Raw genomic sequence first — 25,382 nt, forward strand, 5'->3', positions numbered from 1 at the left:
TACATTAGCATTTTAGTCTGGACCAGGAATGTGATTTCTAATGCTGTCTACTCTGCTGCAGCCCACAGGACTGAGCAGACCTTAAGAGTTTTTAAATTGTATTCTTCAGTGGAAAAATGAGCTCTTGAACAACGGCTTAATGGTCGTTGAAGCCATATGCTTGGATTAGATCTAGGCTGAAATCGTACAGCAACTACAACTACTAACAAGGTATACCCCAAGGCCACAGCGTAGAAAAATGCATGGAGGACGCTACTAAGTGAAAAATCACCCAAAGATAATATTAAAGATGAGCATGGAGCTCAAGGAAAGGTGCACCAAGGAGGCCAAGAGTTGAAAGACAGCAAGAATTAGTAAAAGAAATGCTCAGTCAGTATCATTTGTAAAATCTAAGAGTTCTTCAGGCACATTAGGGAGGAAGGAATAATAAACAGTAAAGACAGAATGCAGGTAAAGATAACTTCTACCTTCCAAATGAATTCTTCACCTCAGTTATGAGCAATCAGATGATCTAAATCTCTGAATTCTGAAGGACATGGAGTATAAAATCACAAGTCTAATAGAAAGCACTTTTGTAGTAAATCACTCAAGTCAGACTAAAACCCTATGAGGGAAAATAAGCAAACAGAAACACCTAAACTTGAGCAAGAGAAGGAAAAATGTGTCTTCCATTGGTGGGGCAGCTGGTTTTATGGACTACAGATTCTACTGTACTTCATTTCCCATTGTAAGGTATTAGGTAGGAATTCTTACTATCTTAAGAAGGATAATGAATGCTAAGGAAAGAATAAACCGGTAAAATGAAAAGCTTTGTCTTTTTTTATAGGCAGAAAAATTAAAGCTATGTCACACAGTGTATTCTCAGTGGATGCAAACTACTGCTGCCTGAGATCCAAGATGACCTCTGATACTCTGCAGCACCAACCAACGCACTTGGCTGATAAATCCTGTTAAGAATTCTAATAACCCAAGCTAGTGCCTCACATTTGCATAGTTTTGAGTTAACTAGGATTTTATACAAATCAAGCTTCTGTACAGCACTTTCTTCAACCTGCCCAGAACATTTTAGCAAACAACCACGGTGAACTTTCACATATTTAGGATACAAAGAAATCTGAGAATGGAATTGGTTCACCACTGAATAACAGGAAAACTGCCAACACAGAAAGAAGAAATAGATAACCTTTGTATTCTGTGTTTGTACAGGGAAAAAGCAAGGTGTATCAATCTCATCTGAAAAAAAAGAATTTCACCCTAAGAATAATTCTGAGGAATGTTAAAAACTGGCTACTAAGGGTACAATTTTTAAAATGAGATAGTATGAAGTTTTTTGCGTCTAAGAATTTTTTAAAAGAAGGCAAAAGAACTTAGCACGCCACTGGTAACTATTTTCTTTTTGTTACTCTTTTTTATTAGATCTCAAAATGTCAAGGGAACTTCTTAAGACTGAAAGGCAGCAGGTCCTGTGCCAGTGCTATTAAAGGGCAAATGAGACAACCTGGATAATTTAAAAGCCTATAAGCCTGGCATCAGTCCTAGCAAAAAAATGGAGTAATTCCTACAAGTCTCAGTTAATGAACTATTAAAGAATGGATATAGAAGTCATGCCAGTCAACAAGGGGGTTTTTTTGGAAAACAGAACTTGCCAAGCTAGCATGATACCTTTGAAGAGATCACAGGAACCAGGTGCTGTTCTGTACTGCCTACTTCCAGAGAACAGTCAGGATGGCAATGAAGTTCCCTGAAAATTGAACTTGTCTTAGAAATGAGATTAGACATCAGCATGACATGAAACACCTGCCCGCTAGTTTTACTGGGCATGTAGTGTTTAATTGTGGTTTGTTTTTTCCAAGAACTATTTTTCTTTTTTTCATTCATGGCGTGCAAATGACAAGCTACTATTAAACACAATTATTCAAACTTAATAGCAAAGGGAAGAAATTGTTTGAAGAAATGTTACTAGATCTCATTTATAGGAAAAACTGTTACTGTGGTGCTGGTCTGATAAAGGCCGAGTTTGAGATTCATTTCCTACACATTAAAATTACCTACTTTCTAAATCATTACTATAAGAAGTTCTGCTGCTTTGCAAAGTCCGTGATGCAAATTCTTGCAACTCACACAAGTTTGTGATGTTTCTCAGCTGATGTTCTTTCAGCAATCCCAGTAGACCCAATTTAATTTCTAATCATTTCACCATGGTTAACACATTTTTCTAAATCACTTTTGCATTTTGTACTCAGAGGGAGTACTGGCTGATTTTTGCTTATAAAGCTCTTCTCTTTCATTTCCATTGTTTCCTATGCAAAGGGAATGGAGCTAACTGCACAGAGCAGTTCAGTGATCAGCTGCTTTCAGCCCTTACCATATTTCAATAATAATATGGCAAATACTGTGGATTTCATATATTTCATAAAGCTCCAACCTCTATTGTATTATACAGAGAAGCACTATACCTCATTTGTGCCTTCTGGGTACACGACATTTTTCAAGACAGCCCAGAAAAATACGTGAGTGCACAAGTTCAAAGGTATAAAAAATGTGCCCATTTCATGTTTGTTTAAGTATATTTGCATCTTTTTCAGAGTAGAAGAATGGTACAATCAGAAAGACAATAGCATGCAATAGGTAGAAATTACAGTAAATGCTCTGGTGTTTTGCCAGACACACAGCATAAGTTTTCATAACTTCATGTCAGAAATTTTGTAAGATGTTTCTCTTTACATTCTTTCAACACTTCCAGCTTTTGTAATCCTTTTGCTATTCTTGTGACAATTTTTTTTCTTAATTTTCATTTTCCTTTGAATGATCAAAGAAATTTTTGCTCAAAAACAATCTTGTCATATATTAAAGCAATCATGTCACATATTGAATTTACTTCCTACAGTACTTCTTGAAAAGATTTTTGAGGATTTGTAACAGGTTTGGTTACCTTCTCTCCAAAATCACTAAAGAAGATGCAAAACTCCTTTCAAATTTTAGAACTTAATTTAATGCTCCTTCCTAGAATTTTCTTCAGATTTGGAGACAAATGCACAGCTCAAATTTAATGCAGAATTGCCATGATAGACTCAAGAAACGTGATTATGATGACTGACTTACACCTTTCTGAAAGTTTTATTGAAGGATCTTCAGAACAGTTCCCACAGGGCTCTTCATCAGCTCATGTTGCACACTGACTCAATTTATTCCTCTCCCACAACCTTTCTAACAAATGAAATCACACTAGAATTGCAACTAGTTATCCTCTTTTTACATCTAGTGTTTGAGAACCGTACTGCTCCCAAATTTGCCAGTTCCAGCCTGACTCTTCCTCTTGTTTAATATTCCTCCATTTTTAAATTCTGGTTTGTTCTTTGCTCTTTCAAAAGCTACATAACTATTCTCTCCCTATTCTCAGAGACTAAATCCATTCTCACCAAATATTAGATCTGTTTCTGCTTCCTTCTCTTTCTCTCTCTCAAAAGGGAAATAGAAAAGTAAGTATAACCTTTTCACACAGTGTTTAGTTATCTAGAGCAGTTTACCTGATGCCTCATTCCCTCAATCTTTTAAACTTTTCATATTAAAAAAGCTAAGTTTTTGCCTCCTCTTCTGCTCACGCCTTAAACTCTATTTCATCTTACCACAGCTTCCCTTATAACCGATGGAATTAAAATACTTATCAAATATTACAAATATTTACACATCCTTACTACTTTGGAATTATTATCTTGTCCAATGCATTCTTTTCCATTCTATCATGTTAATACAGTGGGTGTATATTAAAAAAGAAAAGTATACCTGTGCAGTTTTATAATGACATACATAAAAGAACAATGTTCACAAATGAATGATACGATGCACGAATTTTAGTGTATTGTCTGTGCAATGACAAAAGTTATGGATCAATACATCAGAGATCCAAAACGCACCAATAGTTAATTTAAAACTACATACACTCCTGGAGAACATTAATTATATTTTCAGAGCTCATTTATAATGAGCTTTTAATTAGAGAGGATGTCCTCCTCACATCTTAATTCTTAAAAGCAGAAAAATTATGAGATGGTAGGTAATTCTTAAAATAACATGCTTTAATGAACACTTCTTTTTCTTTTATCATACCAGAACTGTAAAGACTCCTGGCTTAAAGTCACTTGTGTTTTACTTACTTATGGCAATATAAGTGTATGATAAAGGAGGATTCTATTTCCTTTGTCATCAGTAAGGATGTATATGGGACATCCCACTAATGGATGCTGCCTCTAAAATTTAGCAAAAGGTCAACAGAGGGAACTTCATTGCTATGAACAAGAGCTAAATACATTGTATGACTACCACAAATTGGGAGATGATGGACCAGTTTTTCTTCCATTATTTGATTGTCTAATTAGCCATTCTCCCATACAGTAAGAAAATAAAATTTAACATAATGCTTTACAAAATGTCTGCATACGGTTGTGCCTAAAAGCTTTTGCAGTACTTCACAGCACAGACCCTCATGAGAAAGCCCATTTGCTTGGACAGCATCCAGAAAAATCTGATCAATAAACCCATCTTAATTTTTTTAATTCAGCAGCTCAGCTTTATTCAATTCTCCAGCTTCTAGTATTGCACAAACACACTGCTGTGTAACACATTACTGTCTAGGCTACCTCTCTGCTTGGACAGACACATCACATTTGTCATTGTTAGGATTCAACAGGAACTTGATCTGATTACCTGGTTTGCTTTCATTTGGTTTGCACTGAACCTCTTCAACACATTCTGCAGGAAACCATCCAATATGTCCCCGGGTGCTGCCTTCCCAGAATCCACCTTCACCAATGCTTAAAACTAGATAGAGACACACATAGGAAGCATTAGACATTTTTCTCTTCTCATGTAAATACCAAAATTAGTTACATAACACATTCACTAATAGCTGAATATCACGTTGGTAAAAGCAAACTTTATACAATAACTCAAATGCTGGTACCCCCAAAATGGGCAGAGAGTAACCTTTAAATGCGACCCTCCCTACCAGTCTTTGGAACCTCTTCCCAAATTCATTTTTGTCGCATGTTTCCTTGGCCCTCATATACTGCTTTCCATTTCCAGTTTTCTCATTGTTGCTTTTATCAAGGATAAATGCATGGTCATACTAAGACCAAAAAATTTGTCTTGAGTGTTCAAATTAAGCTGAAGATCTGAATCCATTGTAAAACTGAACCCACATTGAAATTGGGTTTGAATAATACATATTTGGGTATCTCATGTTCTCTGCCTCCTAAGGAAACGTGCTATTTTATTTAGTGGGTAGCTCCAGAGATTTGTAATGTAGGTCAAGTAATATGATTTAATGGTTTGAGTACACAGCAAATGCTTGAATATCCCATAGGTGTGATACACACTGTGGATGCCTTTTGAAATGTTTCAATGATTTTTCTCCATAGAAGGTAATGACAATAGGTAGGGGAATGATTTACCAACAGAAGAAAAAGCTTTAACCTGTAGTTCTAATTATCTTGTTATCAGTCTTAGGACTCAGCAAGGACTGTGACCAAAGACTGCAGAACCACAGTGTATGTTGTTTCTAGTAAGCAATTGGAGATGAATTACAGTAATGAAAGGATCCTAAATACTTGCTAAGTATTACGTTTAAATTAATTTTATAGAAGTTCCGACAAATCACCGTATGCTTAGTGTACAATAAAAGAACATAAATGTACTATTTAAGAGATACTATACATTAATATTGGAACAAAAGTGATGTCATTAACAAAAACAGTTAGCTCTTCTAAAGAGGTTGATTGGGAATGGAGCTCAGCCATACAACACGGGTCCCCAGAGTACATCTGTACAAAACACAGTGTTCGGTAGAAAGGTCCCCAAGCTACCAAAAATAAGCCCACGGAAGTCGTAGCAGTCCAGCTCCATTAGCTGCGTGCGAGCTAGGCCAGCCAAGCCAACTGGCCCTGCTGAAAATCAAGGCTGATTAGCCCAAGCACATCTCTTTGCTAACGTATGCATATGGTTTGCAAGACCTGGGAGAATACCTCTGCAGGGTATTTCAGTATGGTAGGGATATTAACTTGCTCAGAGCTACTTTGATGTTCTCCAACACAAGCACTCTTTGTGCTGTTAAAACATACCTTATCAGGCTTTCCAATCATAGTCCCCGACCCTGACTGCGATTGAACTCTGTATCAGTGGAACTGCTGTGACTCAATAGCATTGAATTTGAACTTGATTTGCCCTACTATAGAGTAAGATGAAAATCAAATCAACTATAGGCCAAAAAAAAAAAAATATATATATATCTTGGTAATACTAAAGAGGTGACAAGAACTCTGGTTTGACACCCCAGGATCTGTAAAACTGCGTTTGAAATTAAATGTTCGCCTAGTTTTTCATTAATGCAATCTTAATCTATTTGTGGCATTACTTACAAAGCATGGATGGATAGCTACTAACATATCTGACAGATATTTGACAGAAAAATGTTTTTAAATGTGTCAATTTTAATTCTTTTAATGTAGTAAATTCAGAGACACAGATTTAACAAACTGCACATTTAAACATCACTGTCAGTAACAAACACATATTAAGCCCCAGGAAATGTATCCAATAAGGCAAAATCCTACACCCAGACGCATCTCAAATGCACAATTTATCAAGCACCTTTCTGACATATATGGGGAAAAATATACCTTCTCAGGTAGTTCTGGGATAATGGGGGAGGACACTTGGAAGACATCAACTCTACAGTGACACTTAAGCTGTACAAAAAAATCTTTCACATGCCTTTTCTTTTAGTTACCTAACACCTATTGATGTTGTTAACATAAGTAGAAAATATTTCATCCCTACATTTAAATGCAAGCAAAACTGAAGAAACCAGACCTGTGCTTTAATTGTATTAATAAATACATAAATTAAAATATTAATAAATATAGATTTGGGGCATAATTAACAAAAAGTATGTTGATAAATTCCAGCTGTTCTTGAAAATGTTTAAAACCTGTGCGCAATAACACACAAAGTCAATCTGATAATTCAGTGTTACATAAAACAGAAGCCTAATCATTCATCCAATATCTATTCCATATATATTTATATATTCCAATATATTTTTAACAATGTAACCTCTGTTCACATAAGAATAGAGTGCATTTCTTATAGATGAGATACAGAAGTAGGAAAACTTAATAACACATATAGATACTGTAATTAGAGTAGGATCCTACTGTACATTGATTTCAATTCAAAACACAAAAGTCAGTGTAGGACTCCAGCCAAAAGAAATTTTAAAATGTGAATGATTCCTATTGCAAGTAATTAGGGTTTTCTGAGGAGAGTTTTCGGCACTGAATCTCAGTCCTGATTTCACTCCACAAACTGGCAAGGAGAACAAAACCTACTTAGCGATTGAGAGAGACTACCCTAATTTAGCATTTTATTAATCTGTCAGATCTGCTATTTTGACGCTCCAAATTATACGGATATTTCCAAAAACCATTTGCACTGTAAAGAGGAAGTTGGGTATTTCACAGCCATACGGTAATTTCATGTGTTTACGGTAGCACCAGCTGATAAGACATCCAAATCAAGATGGGAAAAGAAATTTGCTTTGTAAGTGTATCTGTGACTGCAAGGCAAGAAGTGATTACTTCAGAGCAAAACCAGACCCAGACCCACTTCAGATCATTATTACATGAATTATTAAATATTAGCAATTACTAATTGCAAAAGCAAAGCAAAAATGCACATAGTCCTGCCTGAAGACATGTCTACGGAAAAGACGTAGAAGGGGACATGAGGTGTTGCCAGAATGCAGACAGCCTTCACAATTTTGGTTCAAGCCTGCCTAGAGATTACATCTACAAACAAACTGACAATACCGTTTGACTTAGTGTCAAGGAAAAACATCATTACGGGTGCCAAGAAAGGAAGGAAAAGCCTGATGGAACTGCAAGAGGCACAAAGATGACACAAGAGGCAAGCGTGGGGTAGCCAGGGATACAGCTGACGTGCAGAGAGAGAGACAAATCATTGGTGAGGTGGAGGAAAAGCACATATGGCCTAATACTCAAAATGTGGAAGTTGAGATCTAGATGGCTCTGCACGACCAAAAAACTTGAAATACTCTTTTTAACGTATCTCAGGTGGTGCCATCAATAAGAAATTCTGCAGCAGGAGCCAAAGCCATGATAATCTACCTATCTATAAAAATTGGCAACACCATGTATCCCAATGTGTGTAACTGGGAACTTAAAGGATAAATCAAAAAAATATAATTTATCTTTTGTACTCATATTTTTTTTTGTAGAATGAGGTCTTAATTTCTGTTTTTTCCCCTCTCACAATACTGCTTGAGAGACACACTGTAATAGATAATTTGGTACCAGCAAGAGACTTTCTAACCAACTATTTCTCCACCAACTGATGGTGCATACTACTTCTAAATTCATTGTGATACTGAAATTTCCAAGAGTGGATTACTCTAGATATCCTTATTTGCAAAAATATCAATGAAATTTACAGTCAAATTCAGGCCATTGCCTCTGTAGCTGCTACAGGATATACCTAAAATGTCTTTGTGATATCTACAATCAATTTTTAGTACTTTTATAAACGGCATTCTTCTTTTTGGGGAAAATAAATAATTATATGGATTGGGAATGACAGATGATCTTCTGGGAAAAGAATAACATTTCTACAACCAGGAGGAAAAAAAAAGAAAAAAATAACTGATGGCAATAAAGTTGAAAATCCATTGAAAAATCTAGCAGCTGAACTAGCCTATGCTGATGTAAGAATGTATCAGAGCTAAAAGTTGTATCTGTTAATCAAGAGCAGCTGAAGACCTCAATACTTTTAGTGAGTTGTGGAATTACATAAGCTGGCAGCCCTCTAGACCACATGGAAGAAAGCAGAACATTTCAGAATTGCACTCTGAACCTGAAAGGGATGTTGACAGTGTCCCTTCCAATCAAACTGCAGCACGACTATGATATTTACCTTGATTCCATTGTTCTGTTCTTGGTAACAAATGCCAGATACCTAATGAAATACACAGGGTTTCCATCTAAATTCTAGCTAAGCATGATTCAATGCAAATGCGAACTCTGGTTTTGTGTTCTGAGGTAACAATCTTCTGGATTTGCTTTCTTAAAATAGATTTTTAATTGCCAATGGGTAGAAATCTTACTACTTTTCTCTCAGAAATATCAGATTTTATAATTTAGGCTTTTCTTTTGTAGAAATATCTGTTGTCTGAATGTAAATTTTCAGAAATATTTGCCATTTGGAAGGAGAGCTTCCAAATGACAGTAACCTATGTAAGAACACCTGTTTCAATGACTAAAACAATTTTTCTTAAAATTGCCCCTAAAATGGTTACAACTTAAAAATGTTTGTTCCTAACCTGGAGTTGTAAAGACAACTTCTTTCCTAAGCATATCGATGTAAAGAAAAATCCAGTGTCTGATCTATTTTTGCATACAACCAGGTAAATTGAAAATAGTATTAGGAGACAAGTACTGTGCAGAGTGACAGTTCTCTGCATCCAAAGTGCAACTTGTCTCAGACTTTGCACACAACATAAAGGAAGGTCAGCACAAGTTACAACTTAAATCTTGTTCTCTCTTAAGGAGAGATATTTTTCTTAAAATCTGCTTTTAATTCAAATTTTACTCTATTTCTTTATCTACCCCCGCTTGCTCCTGATAGCTATCCCTCCCTCCCTGTGATTGATCATGAATAGGATCTGTCTGTTCTGCCTTATGGGCAGACCATTTCTGGCTTGCAAAGACTTAATCAAGAGAGACTGACATAACTTGAGATCACTGCAACAGGACTGGAAAGGAAGTCATTGTCTATCGCCCTGATGACAGCCACATTAAGGCCTCCAGCACGCAAACAAGTGACTGTGTCCCAGCTGCCATGTAGAAAATGTTCTTGTGCAGTCCACACACAATCTGGAAGGAAAGCCTCGTCTATCGGCAGTTAATGATTTTGTATAATTGACCTGAGCAGTCACATTTGACTGCAGCTCCACAGATACTTCTTTTCCTAGAGAAGCAAATTCAGCAGTTCTTATCGTGGGCTACGGGACCTCACAAAGAAACCAAATTAGGGAAATCACATGGACAGAAAATATTCCTCACTTTTAAACTTACATTTAACTTTCAATTTTGACTCCAAAACAAAAGTGTGACCCAGCTGTTGCTTCCAGGAGTCTACCTTTCTGTAATCCAAGTGACTCTGCTGGTTTAGCTGAAAAGCCCCCTTACCTATCTGTAATTCAGTATTTAATTGTCTGACTTCTCCTAACTGTCATAACCTGAGCTTACTGCACATCTGCTTGTGTCCCATCAGTCTCTATGGCCACCCACACTGCAAGCAGATGGTAAGACTAAAGGAGCTTCACATTCAGGTTTTGGGTACATGGCATCAGCCCAAACCACCATGGCTACATTCAGTGTCAGGCTAGATCCTGACTTAAAACAGCTTTTCATCTTTTATCACCTCTACTTTCTCAAGAAAGAAACAGTGCAAACAAGCAATGTTCAGGAAAAGGACCTTGGGATGAGAAGATGACAATGACTACTAACAGAGCAATCAGTCACTATATCAAAATCTACAAATACAATAATCTGCACATAAAACTTTACCTCTGAGGGAAATATGGCTCAATTGAAATAGAACTGAATAAGCTGTGCTGTTCAATTTGGGACACAAATTCAAACCAAGCACTGGAAAAATCCATCTATTTGTAATGTTGATCACCATCACTGTTGAGGAAGGTGTGGACAGAGTCAAGTTTTCTCTCCTCTGCAGCGACGGCCAAACAACAGGTCAAGATGCAGAGTAGAGAATATTAATCTTGAGAAGAGGTCCCAAACCAGCTTCGACCTTGACCCTGTAACTATGGTGTCAGACTATGCTCCTGTGCTCATATGCCATTCACAGCTCCTCTTGGTCTTCTGGTATTCCCTGTCTCCTGAATATTGTGGGCCAGTTATTGACTACTGAAGGAAAGCTGCCTTTAAGTAGTCAAGAGCGAAGACACAAGGGATTCGCGGATGCTCTTACATCCTAATTACTTTCTCGCAGCCTCAACAGCAAAGCAAGCTCTCCTGTTGGAGCAGGAGCAAGGCCATGTCTTTGTTACAACACTCTTATCAGTTAATAGCACAACTCTCTCCTGCTCTTCAAATACAAGGAACTTGAAGAAATGAGTTAGGTTATTATCTGTGATGATTCATAATTGCTTATGTCAGGAATTTAAATCAAACCAGTCAAGTCAGGAGACACTCAGAATCATTGGTCTACTTTGCTTCCAAAGTAAGATTAACATTCCATTTCACATTAATTTCATCCTGCATATAAAAGAGTAGCAAAACAATGCTTATGCCAACCTGTTAGGTTACATTTTGCTGCCATTCTTATATACAAAAGGTACAAAATGCTCCTGAAGAAACAAAACAGTATTTCTGAGGCTCTTCCCCTTCCAGTATTTTATTTACTAATCTAACAAGCGCAAAAACCCGAGAGACCAACTTTCCTTCTGCCCACAAGCACTGTCTGTTGGCAATATCTTCAAGCACAGCAGGGGTTTAATAATCTTTCTTTTTCAAAATGACTTACAAGTAAATTTCACAAGAAATGAAAATGTTAGCGATATATTTGGATTGCCCTACTGGCTGAGATCACACTGACATAGAAGTACTGTTGCAAGGGTCAATCTTTCTAATGCTGAGAACTACCGACTTTCCGCCCAGAACAGATGCTTGAATCACTAGTACTGAATTACTACCGTTTTCTGAGCCCAGAAAACGTAGCTGAGAACAGACCTTGCTTGTGGTAAACTCTTCTCAGATGTGCAGCACAGGAGGCATCTCAGAAGGTTCGTGAAAAAGTCTGTTGGAGCATATTTGAGATACTGAAGTATCTCCCCTTTTTTCCAGATACTAAGCACTAGAAAGTGTGTTTAATCACGGTAAGAGTTAAAGAAACCGAGTATTTTCCAGAACTAGCCCTATATTCTGTTTCCCCTCCAGGTGAAAGAGAGGAGGTAGTAATATCAAGGCAGGCAACAAAAATAAGAGAGGAAAAGTAAAAATTTACAGTCGGAAGCCACTCATGGACAAACTATACTATGACCTGGCACCTGAAAAATGGAAGAAATAACTAGAAATCAGATGGCAAATGGAAATGGTGTAATAAAACCACACAGAAAGACAAGAAAAACAAAATGTGAGCTCAGTGAGACTTCAAAAGTTCTTGAAGTATTCGAATCAGGCAACCATGTGGGGTTTTTTCTTCCTAGGTAGTGAGGGATAACTCATATGCATTTCAGGGATGTTTTAATATAACAGATTCTGAAAATATTTTTGATTGTTTTGTTTCTCGGTGACTGGAGATGGTCTGTGCCATGTTGATTGGTACCTGGAACGTATATTGGTTACCCTTCCAACAAGGTATGCTAGTACAGATCTGAATCACAGGTAACCCTCTCAAGGATGCACAGATACTTCTGTATTGCTTTATCTTCACGACAAAGAAAACTGCTAGTTCTCTGCTCACAAAGAACTTTGGAGCACTGCATTCTCTTCATACATCTGAGTTTTGACATAAAAGAGGCCACTTGATTCTCAGTTTAAGAACTAAATTTAGCAAGACAAACGCTGATTAAAATACGTTTTACAGATACTTTATATACACGTGTGTGTTTGGATTGTGGCAGATTTATTGCTATGGACTTTTAGATACAAAATGAAGAAAGAAACAAAATACGTTCAAGTGTTTTGGTGAAGAATGATGCTAGGTCTTCTTCATTTATGTGAAAACAAAAGATTAGGGTTGTTCTTGTACAAATAAAGCTATCAGATTAATTTTTACAACACCCATGGCCCTTCTCTCATGAGTGGCAGACACACAAATGATGTCAGTATGTATGACTAACAACTAAAAATAAAACAGATATTTTGGTACAGGCTACATAATTTATTATTAATACATGAACATTTTCTTTAGTTTACATTTTCTTTGGACCTTGTCCATTCACAGCTTTCTCTGAGCAGTTTCCTTGTATTGTATACTGCAAACTATTGTCACTCATGCACATAGCGGTTTTAGAAAAGAAAAGAAAAATCTGCCTCATCCTCATCTGATGAAAGTACTTTTCATCAAGAGTTTAGGAATTCATCCCTCTCCGTGACCCTTCTAATTCTACCAAGTGAAAAAAGAAAATCCATAAAAACATTTCCCAACTAATCCGTTTCTCTAATATGTTGCTCTGGGTTTTTATCCCTGTAATGAATGCCTTGCTACATCTTAACTGTGATTAGTCTCATGGGATGTACTTGTGATGAACATCTCCCCAGGGTCAGACTGACACAGGTCAGAATGCTGTGCCAAACACCAATCCACGTTTGAATCCCTCAAAACAATCCAAGAAGCCAGTACATCAGCCTCAGTGTTTTATACAGAACAGTGCAGCTACCCAGTTGGTAAAGGAGAGGGACTAAGACAAAGCTTTTTTGTTGTAATTGTGAGGCTAAGGTTTTTCCAAAGTGAGGAAAACCTGAATTACACAGGATTTAATGTTCTTTCACTTCCTCCACACAGTGAGTCACTAAACCCCGAGCAAGAATGTGTACCCCCAGAAAATCAAAACCTCAGTGCTGACTGGATCATGGTCTTGCTAAGCAAGTCTCTAGAAGACAGAAAATATATCCAGTACCAAGTGGAATTTCTGCTTAGAAAAAAAGCAGGACCTCCTTACAGCCAGAGGTTCTCACACTCGCACAGCATGCAAGAAGTGCTGAGGACTGTAAAAGCTCTACTGCCTGTGCTTTTGGATGATGGAGAGGGAGCCTATCGATCTCCCACACCGGAGTAATTTTTTTTGTTCTCTATAAATAATTACATTTTGACTGGAAAAGGGACGCGAATCCACATTTAATTGAACCTGGATTTTTTGTCACATATGCTAAATTTGAATGGCTTCCTCAATGCTATCACACAACTAAGACCTTTCTAAAGCATCACTGTATTTATACCTGGGCTCTTTGTTCTCTATATGGTCTTGTTGTGTTCATTCTGATGTATTTTTTATGACAACTGAGGAACCATTGACATGGTAACACAAAATAGGATTTGATCTTGTTCTGGAAGCTTTTCCTTTGATTAGCAATGGGAGTCTGTCATATGGTGTTCCAGCCTTGCTGTGCAAACAGCCTTAAATTACGCTTCACAAGATTTCATCCTAAGTAGTAACACTGACAATTCCGATGTACACTTTTTTCTGTTTCCAAACTTTTTCTAAAAGGAAACTGACACGTACAGAAATCTCACTAGACTACTGCATCAAAGTTCTGTAAAATACTCTAAAATAAGTGTGCCTGCAAATGCTAGACCTCTTCCAGACTTTAATTCTATGAAGCTGAAAAGATAATCCCTGAAGGGATGATTTGATGTTGGATGGGCATATCCCCCTTTTTCTAACAGTAATAATTAATGTATAGCCAGTTTCAGGAAACATACATTTTCCCCATAAAGAGAGATTCAAAACTCACAGACCAGACACAATCTCATTTTTTATTTCAGCATTCTGACATTCATCAGTTAGTGTCGCCCACAAAAATCATTGGTCTCAAGTTTAGATCATACTACTGTAAGAAGACTTGAAAAGTGGACTAATTTCTTCTTGTATTGTTTTACAGTCTGCCATAATAACTTAGAACCAAGGGCTCCTGAACTAATTTTTTAGACATATTAAACTCTTCATTGAAAATTAAGTATCTTACTCTTAGGTTATTTTTGTGTATAATAGTCTCAAATTCTAATGTAAACAACCAGTCTGGTAACAAATGCCTCTACGAAATTGAGCATCCCAAGCAACCTGTTGCACTGTTTCTACTTTTGCCAGGCAACACATTTTCTGTCTTGTCTTTCTCCAGAACTGCCTGGAGTCTGTATTGTTTTATGCTGGTGACAAGAACCTATGTTGCTGTTAGATCCTCTACATAAACAAAAACATTGCAACATCTTTAAGGTCCAGTAAGTCACCTGAACACAACATGACTTCAGGTTTTTATGACTTGAATTTTATTTGATATTTGGCATTCCCAAGAAATTCTATAATATCATATCTTTCCCTGCCTTCCATTAATTTTAGTCTAGCCTAGATAACTTCTATTAATTGGGAACTTTTATATTGTTTTATGAAGTGTTTATATGGGCTCTTCCAAAAGTTTTGTGCGCTATTGTGTTTTGCTCATAATCATTGCTTCCTACCTGATAAGGGCACAATCTCCCAGAGCTGCAAAATTATCCTTTCAGCCCTACAGGCATCATCAGCTCTCCTAAGTTTAACCTTCCTCCTTCATCCTTGCATTTATAATGAAATCTTGCATATATTTATCTTTCAGTGCAGCATTCTTCAGATTTCTGTCCTACACCTTCTGAAGTTTTGAGTTAACAAAAATTACTAAACCCACAAACGCTTCATCAGCCACATCCAAAAATAAAAATACAAAAATACCTTCTAATGGCTCCCCCTTTCTTTCCAACTACTCTTCGCAGGCTCAAGGGAGGAGACGTTTGAAGTTTTCCTTTGTAAGGTAAGTAGTTTCAGTTGCAAAGAAATTTTCAGCTCCTTAACACTTTTATTTAGGATTTATTCCCTTTTATTTGATTTCCATAACTGGTATTTGGTTTGTATGGATTGAGCAGAAGATCTTTTTATTCCATGACCAGTTTTACCTGGATGGGCAAAACCACAGCTGAAACTGTGTAACAATGCACCTTTTGGAAGGTCAATCCTGTAAACCACATTGCCCACTTTCTCAGCTGTACCTGGATGTACTTACTGTCTTCAAAATAATAACAAAAAGTTTGGCCTTGATTTTAACATAGCTGAGAAGCGCACTGGTGGACAGAAATTATACATGCACCACCACACTTCCTCCCCAAAATATTTACAGTAGGTTATACCTACCTACTTATCCTAACTCTCAGGAGGGGGCTTGTTCTACTTAACCAATAAATTGCTCCTTGAGGAAAGGGTTTGAAACAGACTTGACCTTATCTCTGTTTCCTTCCTGAGCTGCTTAGATAGCTGACATGTTTACAACCTTTTAAAGCCCTGGAGTTGTCTTCCTATAATGACTACAGAAGGAAATTACGTGCTCTGTGTAAAAGACAATGCTGCTATTACTGCACATATTTCTGAATTTCAGTAGTACTTTGAAGTCGCTTGCAGTTAAAACAGTAGCTAAATATGCATTGGTTATAAAATAGATCTAGGAGCAAAATAACCCTGTAAAGAAACAAATGAATAAAAGCACTTCTACTGAACTTTTCTTCCACCCTTAAAATAGAAGGGAATTTTAAAATAAGATTTCCATCTAGTAGGAGAAAATGTTTATTCAAAATTGATTACATACCTTTGACTCTATCTCCTTTGTGCAGATGAATTTCCCCTTCCCCTTGAGGTTGATATGGCTTTACGACAATAAAAAGTCTTCCAGGTACAGCACTGTAAAGCTTGCGTTTTGGACCCTGATAATCCAAGGCAGACAGAGTATCCTTGTTGGCACTAGGATTGTAAATGGCACTGGAAATTGAAATTAAAAAAATATTAATGGTTTATTTAAAATGAGCAAAATAAATCATTTACCATCACATTAGCAGGATTAAATTAAGCAGTGAATAGCATAATTGCCTTCCACTAAAACATGTAACTCTGCAGAAAAAATACACATTTTTCAGCCTAAACACATGCTTTTAATGGTTGAAATCTTGCAATATGAAACACGATCAATATTCACATGATCATGATAGCCTAGAAAAGGAAACACATGACACTGAAGTTTTTAGTTTTCTTTGCCTGTTCACAGACCTTGACGAAGTTTAAAATTATATGCAAATCATATATTACAAGCATCACAATTTGTCAGAGACTTCAAGATGTCAGTATTTACAATTATTGTTGGGAATGGATAACTCTGTAATATTGTAACATTAACTGAACAATCAAGACAACTGAAATATTAACTGAATAGACTGAATAATCAAGTTACTTCACCACTCCAAGGCCTGAAGCTAAATTTTAGATCTGCACAATGCATGGTTCTTACAGCTAACATATTCTTCGAAAGATCATTTCTTACTGATGGCAATCAGTAGCTCTTCCAATGACTTCAGCATGGTATGCCCAGATAAGCCATAGGTCATCAAACAACACTCAATCTACTCATGGTGTATAAAGAAACAAATTATTGAAAGCCAGTGAACAATGCATTAAGATCATTACTAAGCCTGTGGAACAATGAGTGAACTGTCAAAAATATACAAAAAGAGGAAGAAGTGAAAAATAAAGAGGGTGGAAAACCTACAGAAGATATTACAACAAACCTACTATTCAACTTTAAAACAAAAAAACAAAACAAACAGCATTAAAACTTGAGGTCTTGCACAGAAAGTCTAGAAACCGTAAACAATCATGAGAAAGAAGAATATTCATGAAGATTTATAGAAAAAAGATAGGGTACCAGATACCAAAGAAAAAATGATTTAATGGTGAACTAGCATTGTAACACTCCACTTACTTTCTTGGAAGAAGAAAGAAACAATCTCAAAGTGCTATAAGCAAAACAAAATATGAGGGCCAGAGTTTACTGTTTCTTTTCCCTGTTTTTTTTAAATCAATCTCCTGCCAAAATAGGAGTTGATAAGGCTCTCAATGTAGGTGAAGAAGAAGCTGTCTGGTAAAAAATCAAACATAGTGGATCTTCTACATCATTTCCTGCAGTCACTTCTTTACCATTTAGAATAGCATCCCCTTTCACTTTGTTGTCCTGTTCTTCTATTACTGTGAGCAGGTGGTAATAAAGATAAGCCATACTTAATGGTTTAAAAGTGAGCTCTGGTTGCATGTCTGTGATGGAGCTTGTATCAGAAACCTCAGCCAACTCTCACAGTTGTTTAATGGAAGACAGGAAAAGATGACGTTTGGGTTTCTGTTCTTTTGCTCCATTCCTTTTTTATTTTAAGCAAAGAAACAGTCATCACCATAAAAAAATCCAGATCTGTAAACTGTTGCTACACATCCGATTTCCACTTGGATCAAGCTGTATTTTCTGCTTAGTCTGGTAGAAGCTATTCACAATGTTATGTCCCAGCATCCTCTTTAACTGCTATCAGAAAAATACATTCAGTTTTTCTCTCGCTGCAAGAGGAGGGGGAAATGGCATATTTAACCTTTGCACTGAATGCATTGTTTCTCAAGAGACAGGCTTACTAATGGAAATCAGGGCTGCAACACAGGATAGATGACTTAAAAAAAGAACTTTCCTCTCCCTCCTTGTCCCCAGCTTGGGCTCCCAGCCAGCAAATACCATGCCATGACAGAGCAGGAGGAGGATGCGGAGATTTCAGAAGATGTGTTGACATGTTTCCCTCTCACCCAGAAGGTGGTGGCCATCCTGGATGGCTCAGCCCTGACTGAGGCTGTGCTGGCATCTCCTTTCACTAATCACCACGGGACAAATTCCACAGCAAGGGTGCCACTTCCCCTGCCTCCCCCAGCCTCCCCCTCCAAACCAGTTTGGTATGAAAAGCAGTAGCTTCACAAGATAAACACTTGAGAAGATAAACACTTGAGCCACAGAGGCTGTAAAAGATCACATGTACACCTTCCAGCATCACATTCTAGTCCCTTTCCACAACACAAAGCTCACAAACCTCATTAACCCTTTGCCACGCTCTAACCTTCTCCATTAACCTACCCCTTCCGGCTGCTTCTGCTCCAGAACCCAATCTACTCCTACGTCAAAAAGGGCTTTTTAATCTAAGGGGAGCAACAGCTCCATGGTGAATGTATTATTTGCAAATAATAAGCAGAGACAGCAACAATTCCCACATTTAGCTGACAGTAAGTAGGTGGTCACACAGTTAAACAAAATCTGTGAGGAAAGTGTCATGTAAGGTGCCATTCATGATGGCAAAATGGGCCTATGGCAAGAAAAGGCATTGCTTGCAGGAAAAATGATACATAAAATCCTTTTAGTTGTCTTTAGAGAGCCGCCAGCTCACTTCTCAGTACTTGCACATAATCTGGACATCTCTGAAACAAGTCTTGATGATACAGATGAAATTCTGCAGCCAGGTAGCAGTTTAAGCAGCTGTGATACTGATGTGCTAAGAGAAAGGCCAAAATTTTAGTTCCACAAAAATTCAGGCATTACATTGGTTTCCACTGTCATTTGTGCTAGTTTTCAAAATCATGTCCTTTCAGAAAAGGAAGAAGAAAGTGGCTGAATAAAGTCAACATAAATAAATGTTTGCTTATTAAAAAAATACTATTTAATTGTGCCCACACCCAGATTGTTTCCACTTCAAAAATTTGTAAATGTGTATCCCAGAAATATTGATGAAAAGATGCTTTTTAACCCTTCCAGCTAACATAGCCATTGACTCCAAGGTAAAACTTCCCGCTCGGGTGGCATCACCACTATTCCAGTGGAATACGAGGTCTCATTCTCTGCAACACACCTCACAGCCACCTCAGCAAAGCCTTATTACAGACTGTTTTTAAGCTGATATGGGTCTCTGTGAGAAAGGGTCACCCAAATTAAAACCAAATGAGTTTTTGGCATTATTGTAACACACAACAATGTAAGATGAGCTTTCTCTACTGCATGACACCACTGGCACAACAATTTTGCATCCTGTTCCTTCCAGTCATTCTTACATTTCAGACAACTTTTTTTACAATGCACTGTATTCCCACTCTCCAGCAGAATTGTCACTACCACAAATAGTGCTTGTCATTTGGGTACCTACAGCCAAGGAGAAGAAAATGTGCAAGGTAACAGGCGACAGCTTCAACTACATGACATTTTGTTTCACTGACTTGAGACTCAAGTTAAGATCCACTTACAAATGGCACAGAGAAACCAACAGATGCATTTCTTAACAATACTCATGTCCTTTTCTACTCTGAACAGTGGATGTTTTTTGACATCAGGAAACAGGACAGACAAAGCCTGATACTTTAAATGACCACTGAATTAAATGCTTTTGGTTGAAACAATGAAGTTCTAATTCTCTCCATCCGTACTCAGCTGTGCCTGCCTTCATTTTTGCAGCCCTGCACATTAACCCCTTGTCCTGGTGCAGCCCCACCACTTGCACACTTGTAATGTGTGTGCAGTTCCCGAGTCTTCCTCAAAGTGAAGCTGCAATTGCCTATTCACAGGGCAGTGGCTTCACAAAGCTGAAGCCCCCATTTATGATCAAAACCCAGGCACAATCCTCTGTTTTATTGTATTACTTACAATAACTACATCACCCTAATTAGTCAGGATTTGCTCTCCAGTGGGACATGGCTGCAGGCCATTTGCACAGAGTGCATGCTAAATCACATTTGTAATTCAAGAGGAAAGAAAGAGCAGCAAAGTCATAGGGAAAGAACAACCACACAGCAAAGATCATCATGAAAGAAACCCATGCCAGCTATCACCACCATCTCAAGATGCCCTCTTTGCTCTAGGCCAGCCTCTTATACAGCCCCACTTATTCCTCTCCACCACCCACCCACCCACCCCCCCGCCCCGTTATTCCCTCCATTTTACTCTTTGGTTCAGCTCACATCTACAGACCAGAGAACTTAACACAGTCTCCGATTCATCACCCTTGAGCAGCTCCAACACAAGTTTCAGGCATGACCAATATTTTCATGAAGGGACCAAGCATCATAGAAACTGTTAAATACAATCACTATTTCAACTATTAAAAGATCTTGAGAATTAGCACCCTAATTTGGAGGTGCAAACTCAGTGATAAGTCACTGCTTTGCTGGACTTTAAAGTCTGCATGGCTGCTGGAGCTCTGTGAGGAAACAGCTGGCTTCAGCTGGAGCTTCCAATTAAAATATTCACACTTGGACATATTCCACTGTGCTGAGATTGTATTACCTATATATTATATAGAGTGCAAAAGAGGCATATAAATAACATAAAAGAACATGGCAGTCCAGCATGATGACAACAGGGATATTTCATGCTGTGCAAATAGTCAAAAAGTCACCTGATGTGCCTGTGCTGCTGCCGTTTGGCATCCTCTCCCAGCCTGTTCAGGGACGGTGACCGGCTCCGAGAGGATGGCGTGTAACTCCCCACAGTTTTTACAGTTCCATTAGGATTATTCTGCATCTGTTGAAGTAGATGAGGTGAAAGGCTGCGGTGTGAAGAAGCAGAAGAGGAGGCTGACCACTCAGGGAGGTTGTTGATGTTCAGATTGTTGTCGCTGTTGGAACGAAGCAAGATCCGAGGTGCTGCTAAGGTGCTTGGGGGTCTCCGCCTTCTGTTTGAATAGGTGGGAGCCTCTCTAAAGGGCACTGTGTAAAGACAGACATCCAGAGTAACCTCAGATGATTTCATCATCCATATCTGTTTACCACCCCATAAAAAGATTTAGCAACATATGGCATTGTTTCTTCTGTGGAGACAGAAACACTACCTTGCCTGCACAGCTAACAGAATTCATCATCTTTAAGAACATAATTAAAATGGAAAACAACTAAGCAACCTTAACCTGTTTACTGGCTTTAATAAACAGTTAGGCAGTACCAGCGGTGTGAGTCTACTGAACAGTCTCAACTATGGCCTAGGAAATGGGAAACACCTCATTATTGCCAAGTTTGACTCTCAAAAAGTTCATATTTGTCCTATGCTGTCATATTCAATCAGAAAGTCACAGAACAGGGCTGATAGGCAGAAGTTTTGATGTGTGAACTTCCAACTTCCTTCTCCCATTGGCACCCAACCTAGGAGAATTTTGTGCCGTCACAGGCTGAGGCCTAACCTGAAATCTGTAGTGTTAACAGTCACCTTATCCCTGTCTTCCAGGTTAAAAATTGAGGACATAGACTTTTCTCCTGGCAGAACTCTATTACATTACTCTAGTCCCTAGGTATTCCCCTCTTTCTAATCTAGGCATTTCTACTGCATCTATTACTATTTAGAACATGTATATAGAACATATTACCCGAGGGTAATACACTCACTCTATCATGCGCTGTGTCCCAAAGAGAACATGACTGCATCCAAAGGTGCAATACACTAGCTAATGAAATAGTCGTAACAGAAAACAAAAGCAAGGGCAATAAAGATCTAACACAAACCACAGGGCCCATCCTTTCAGTGTTATTGGTACAGTGCTACAGTCATACGAGAATTTATACAAGCAGACACTACATTTTCCAGATCTCCTTCTCTCACTGTAATGGGTCAGTTCCAAGTGCAACTTCAAAGGCAAATTTCCTACTAAAAGGCACCCAGCTATCACTTGATGTGATAGCATTTCCTACCCATATAATAAGGTAATAAAGGATCTGACCCTGAAAACTCACGCTTGCCTCTGTCCCCATTCATGCAACTACTCTCATTGATTTATTGCAGTGGCACCCGTGGGGCCACAGGATTTGATCCAAGCACACATATTTACATTTGAGAAGTTGCAGTCGTATAACTAACAAAAGGCAGCCAGGCATTATTCTGAGGACTTTACTGAGCTGTTGTAATTTTCACAAAATTGTATTTCAATTGGGAAAGAAACCCCACAAAATATCATCCTACATGTCTAAAGTGTCAGTAAGTGCCATTTATAAAGTGCCAGAAATGCCTATGCATTCAATACCCTTCAAAAACACAAAAATCCAGAATAAGAATGTCTGTCATACTGTGCAAGTAAATAAATTCACATAAATATGAATATACATAGGAATCAATCTGTCCTGCCTTGAAATACAGCCTTTAATTCAGAGAACACAACAAATTTAAGGTTTCAGAGCAAAACTGAAAGCATATTTATAACATAAAATAAAGATGGAACTGCAAGTAAAAGAAGGGTTTATATAATTTTTCACCAGAATCAGTTACAATTAACTGCAATTCTGAATTATTTTAAAATAACATCCTTCATATTTCTAATGAGCTGAAACTTTCTCTGGTAAATAGCTCAACAGCATCAAAACAATCAAACAAGAGAACAGGGTGTGTAGAGGGAAAGGGCTTTAAATTTATTTCCATAATATTTCATTTGAAATGAGGCTGAAATAAGGGAAGTACTCTCTAAAAGCTATTAAAGGGGATAAAGCATAGAAGTCCAATATTCATGCTAGAAACCATCAGAAACCCTGTGTAATTTTCAGAATATTCGTGTTTCGTATTTCCTATGTTGTTAATGCTTCAAAGCAGCAGAGTGTATAACTGAAAGCACCTTGGAGCTGCAAATGTTACAGTGAAAGCCCCAGTTAGTACCAACTTAAAGAAAACTCACAGCACTTATTTCCAAAATTGACATATACAGATCCTCTAGATTGATGTCTGTGACACAGACATGCCGTTTGAGCATTCCTGTATTTTTGACATTCGAAATACAACTCTAGAAACTGTTTCATTGAAGACACGGATCTTTCCCAGATACAATGAAGCAGAAGAGCTAATGTAATAATTTCAGAAAAGGAGAAGGCACACAAAACTGGGTATAGGGAATGTTTTGCATGTACAGGTTTGCTACCTGAAGATCTAACACTGTCACCTTAGGGTCATCAAAGTTTGTCTTGGACTTGAGTAAAAACTGGATTTGTTCCTTCAATTGTAATCTCTCATTAACTTACACAGGTAACACTCCAAGCAGACTGCCGAGCCTTCCAGCCACAGACTGATAAACCTAAATATTGCCAACATTTTGGGGATGTTTACTGTTAACTTTTGAGAGGCTGGTGGGATACCTTCTGGCAGCAGGGGGAGGAAGCACAAGGGGCATGGTGCTCAGGCACAGCGACAGGATGGACAGGGAACTGCTGAACACATTTATACAGACAGATTTTAGAAAACACAAAACTGGCACATTCATTCCTACTGAAAAACAGGACATACTGTGTATGTATACACACTCTCCGGGTACCAGATTAAATTAGTTCTTTTTCCCTTACATACCTTACAAAGATTTTACATGACCGTTTAGGAGTTAGCTTTTGCTTTGCTATTAACGTCCTATTCCTAAGGAGAGAACTACAAGCAAAATCAGCCTTTACTACAGAAAACAAACAGGAGAGGGGACAACTAATTACACCAATTGACGTGTGTCTAACACAAATTTTTATAGAAAGAGTTAAAAATAAACATTTCCGTGCTTAAAGTGATTAATATTCCACCCAACTGTTTCTTTTCCCCAGCAATCTGCGAACTGTAAGTGGGTGGATATTTTTTTAGCTGCTTCTTATAAGCATTATTTATATTACTTTTACAATAATAAAAAAAAAAAACCAACAACTACAACACAAAATGATGAAATGCAAATGTTCACACTTTAACCCCTGCTGGACACTATTTTTTCCTTAATATTTCACCATGATCAGAACTGTTAAGTGTAACTGTTGCAAAACTTGTTTGGGAAAAACACTTGATATAAAATGAATGAAAATGTCTGAACTGATTTCATGCCCCTGAAGTTTAAAATTATCATCCCTAAAAGCATACCTGAAAGTACCATTTAATCCTTCCTCCTGCTCTCAGAATTCTATTCCTGGCACTACAGATATCTGAAGGGGCAATTCAGCACCATTCACTGACAAAATTAACCTAGGAAATTCCTTACGTGTCTTCAAATGCAGTTCTTAGGGAACAAAAACATTTTTATAACTACTTGATTCTTCAGAGAAAAAACTAAAATGAATAAAGTCACATCCAGCCTTAATAATCAGTCGCCTAAATGGACTGTTTAACATAAAATAATTTTGAAAAAGAAATTGCAGGAATTGATTAATTATAGAGTCGCTAAGCCGATCATATTAAATGTACACAAGAAAACACCAGTCTGAAACATCAAAGTGTTCTGCTTTCATTGCTTACCTTCTTTCTTTGTGAAGGCATTTAACAAAGACTTCATTTTCCCTTTTTACTTTAGCAGCAATCCCCTCATTATATAACCTTTGATGGGAAGAAAAAGGCAAAAAATAATAATAAAAAAAAATAAAATAAAGCTACCCAATTTCTGTGTTCAGGCTGCCTGCACCCTGACATAAGCAGCAGGTTTCTGGGCACCGTGTAATTGCAAGCATAGCTGGGCATGCAGTACCCAGCGTTCTGGTGACAAAGCCCACCCCACATTCTGTCTGTCAGCTGGGAGCCAACTGTGCATAGACTGGAGCTGCTCAAAAAAAAAAAAAAAAAATCTTGCTATCTTTCACAGCATTAGTCATGTGAACACCACCGCCACAGCCTTGCAGATGATACTCTTGCTTCCACAAGCACTGCATTTGTGCAGCAGTGAATGCTGGGCTGAGGGAGATGCCGGCAGCTGGAGCTCCGAGGGGGCCAAAAATTCCTATTTGCCAA

General features: G+C 37.8%; 1 protein-coding gene across 8 annotated transcripts in view; it reads right to left on the reverse strand.

The window, feature by feature from the left end:
• SHANK2 (SH3 and multiple ankyrin repeat domains 2) overlaps positions 1–25,382 on the reverse strand; it is a 354,214-nt gene that overhangs the window by 200,322 nt on the left and 128,510 nt on the right. For all 8 annotated transcript variants that reach the window (XM_055814242.1, XM_055814244.1, XM_055814240.1 and 5 more), the window contains 3 exons: positions 21,067–21,376; positions 16,422–16,591; positions 4,705–4,818 (listed from right to left, as the gene is read on the reverse strand). In XM_055814242.1, the coding sequence (XP_055670217.1) occupies positions 4,705–4,818; positions 16,422–16,591; positions 21,067–21,376 (594 nt within the window). The remainder of the gene's footprint in view (positions 1–4,704; positions 4,819–16,421; positions 16,592–21,066; positions 21,377–25,382) is intronic.

The sequence above is a fragment of the Falco peregrinus genome, chromosome 9 (genome assembly GCF_023634155.1).
Source record: "Falco peregrinus isolate bFalPer1 chromosome 9, bFalPer1.pri, whole genome shotgun sequence".
In the NCBI taxonomy this organism is placed as follows: Eukaryota; Metazoa; Chordata; class Aves; order Falconiformes; family Falconidae; genus Falco; species Falco peregrinus.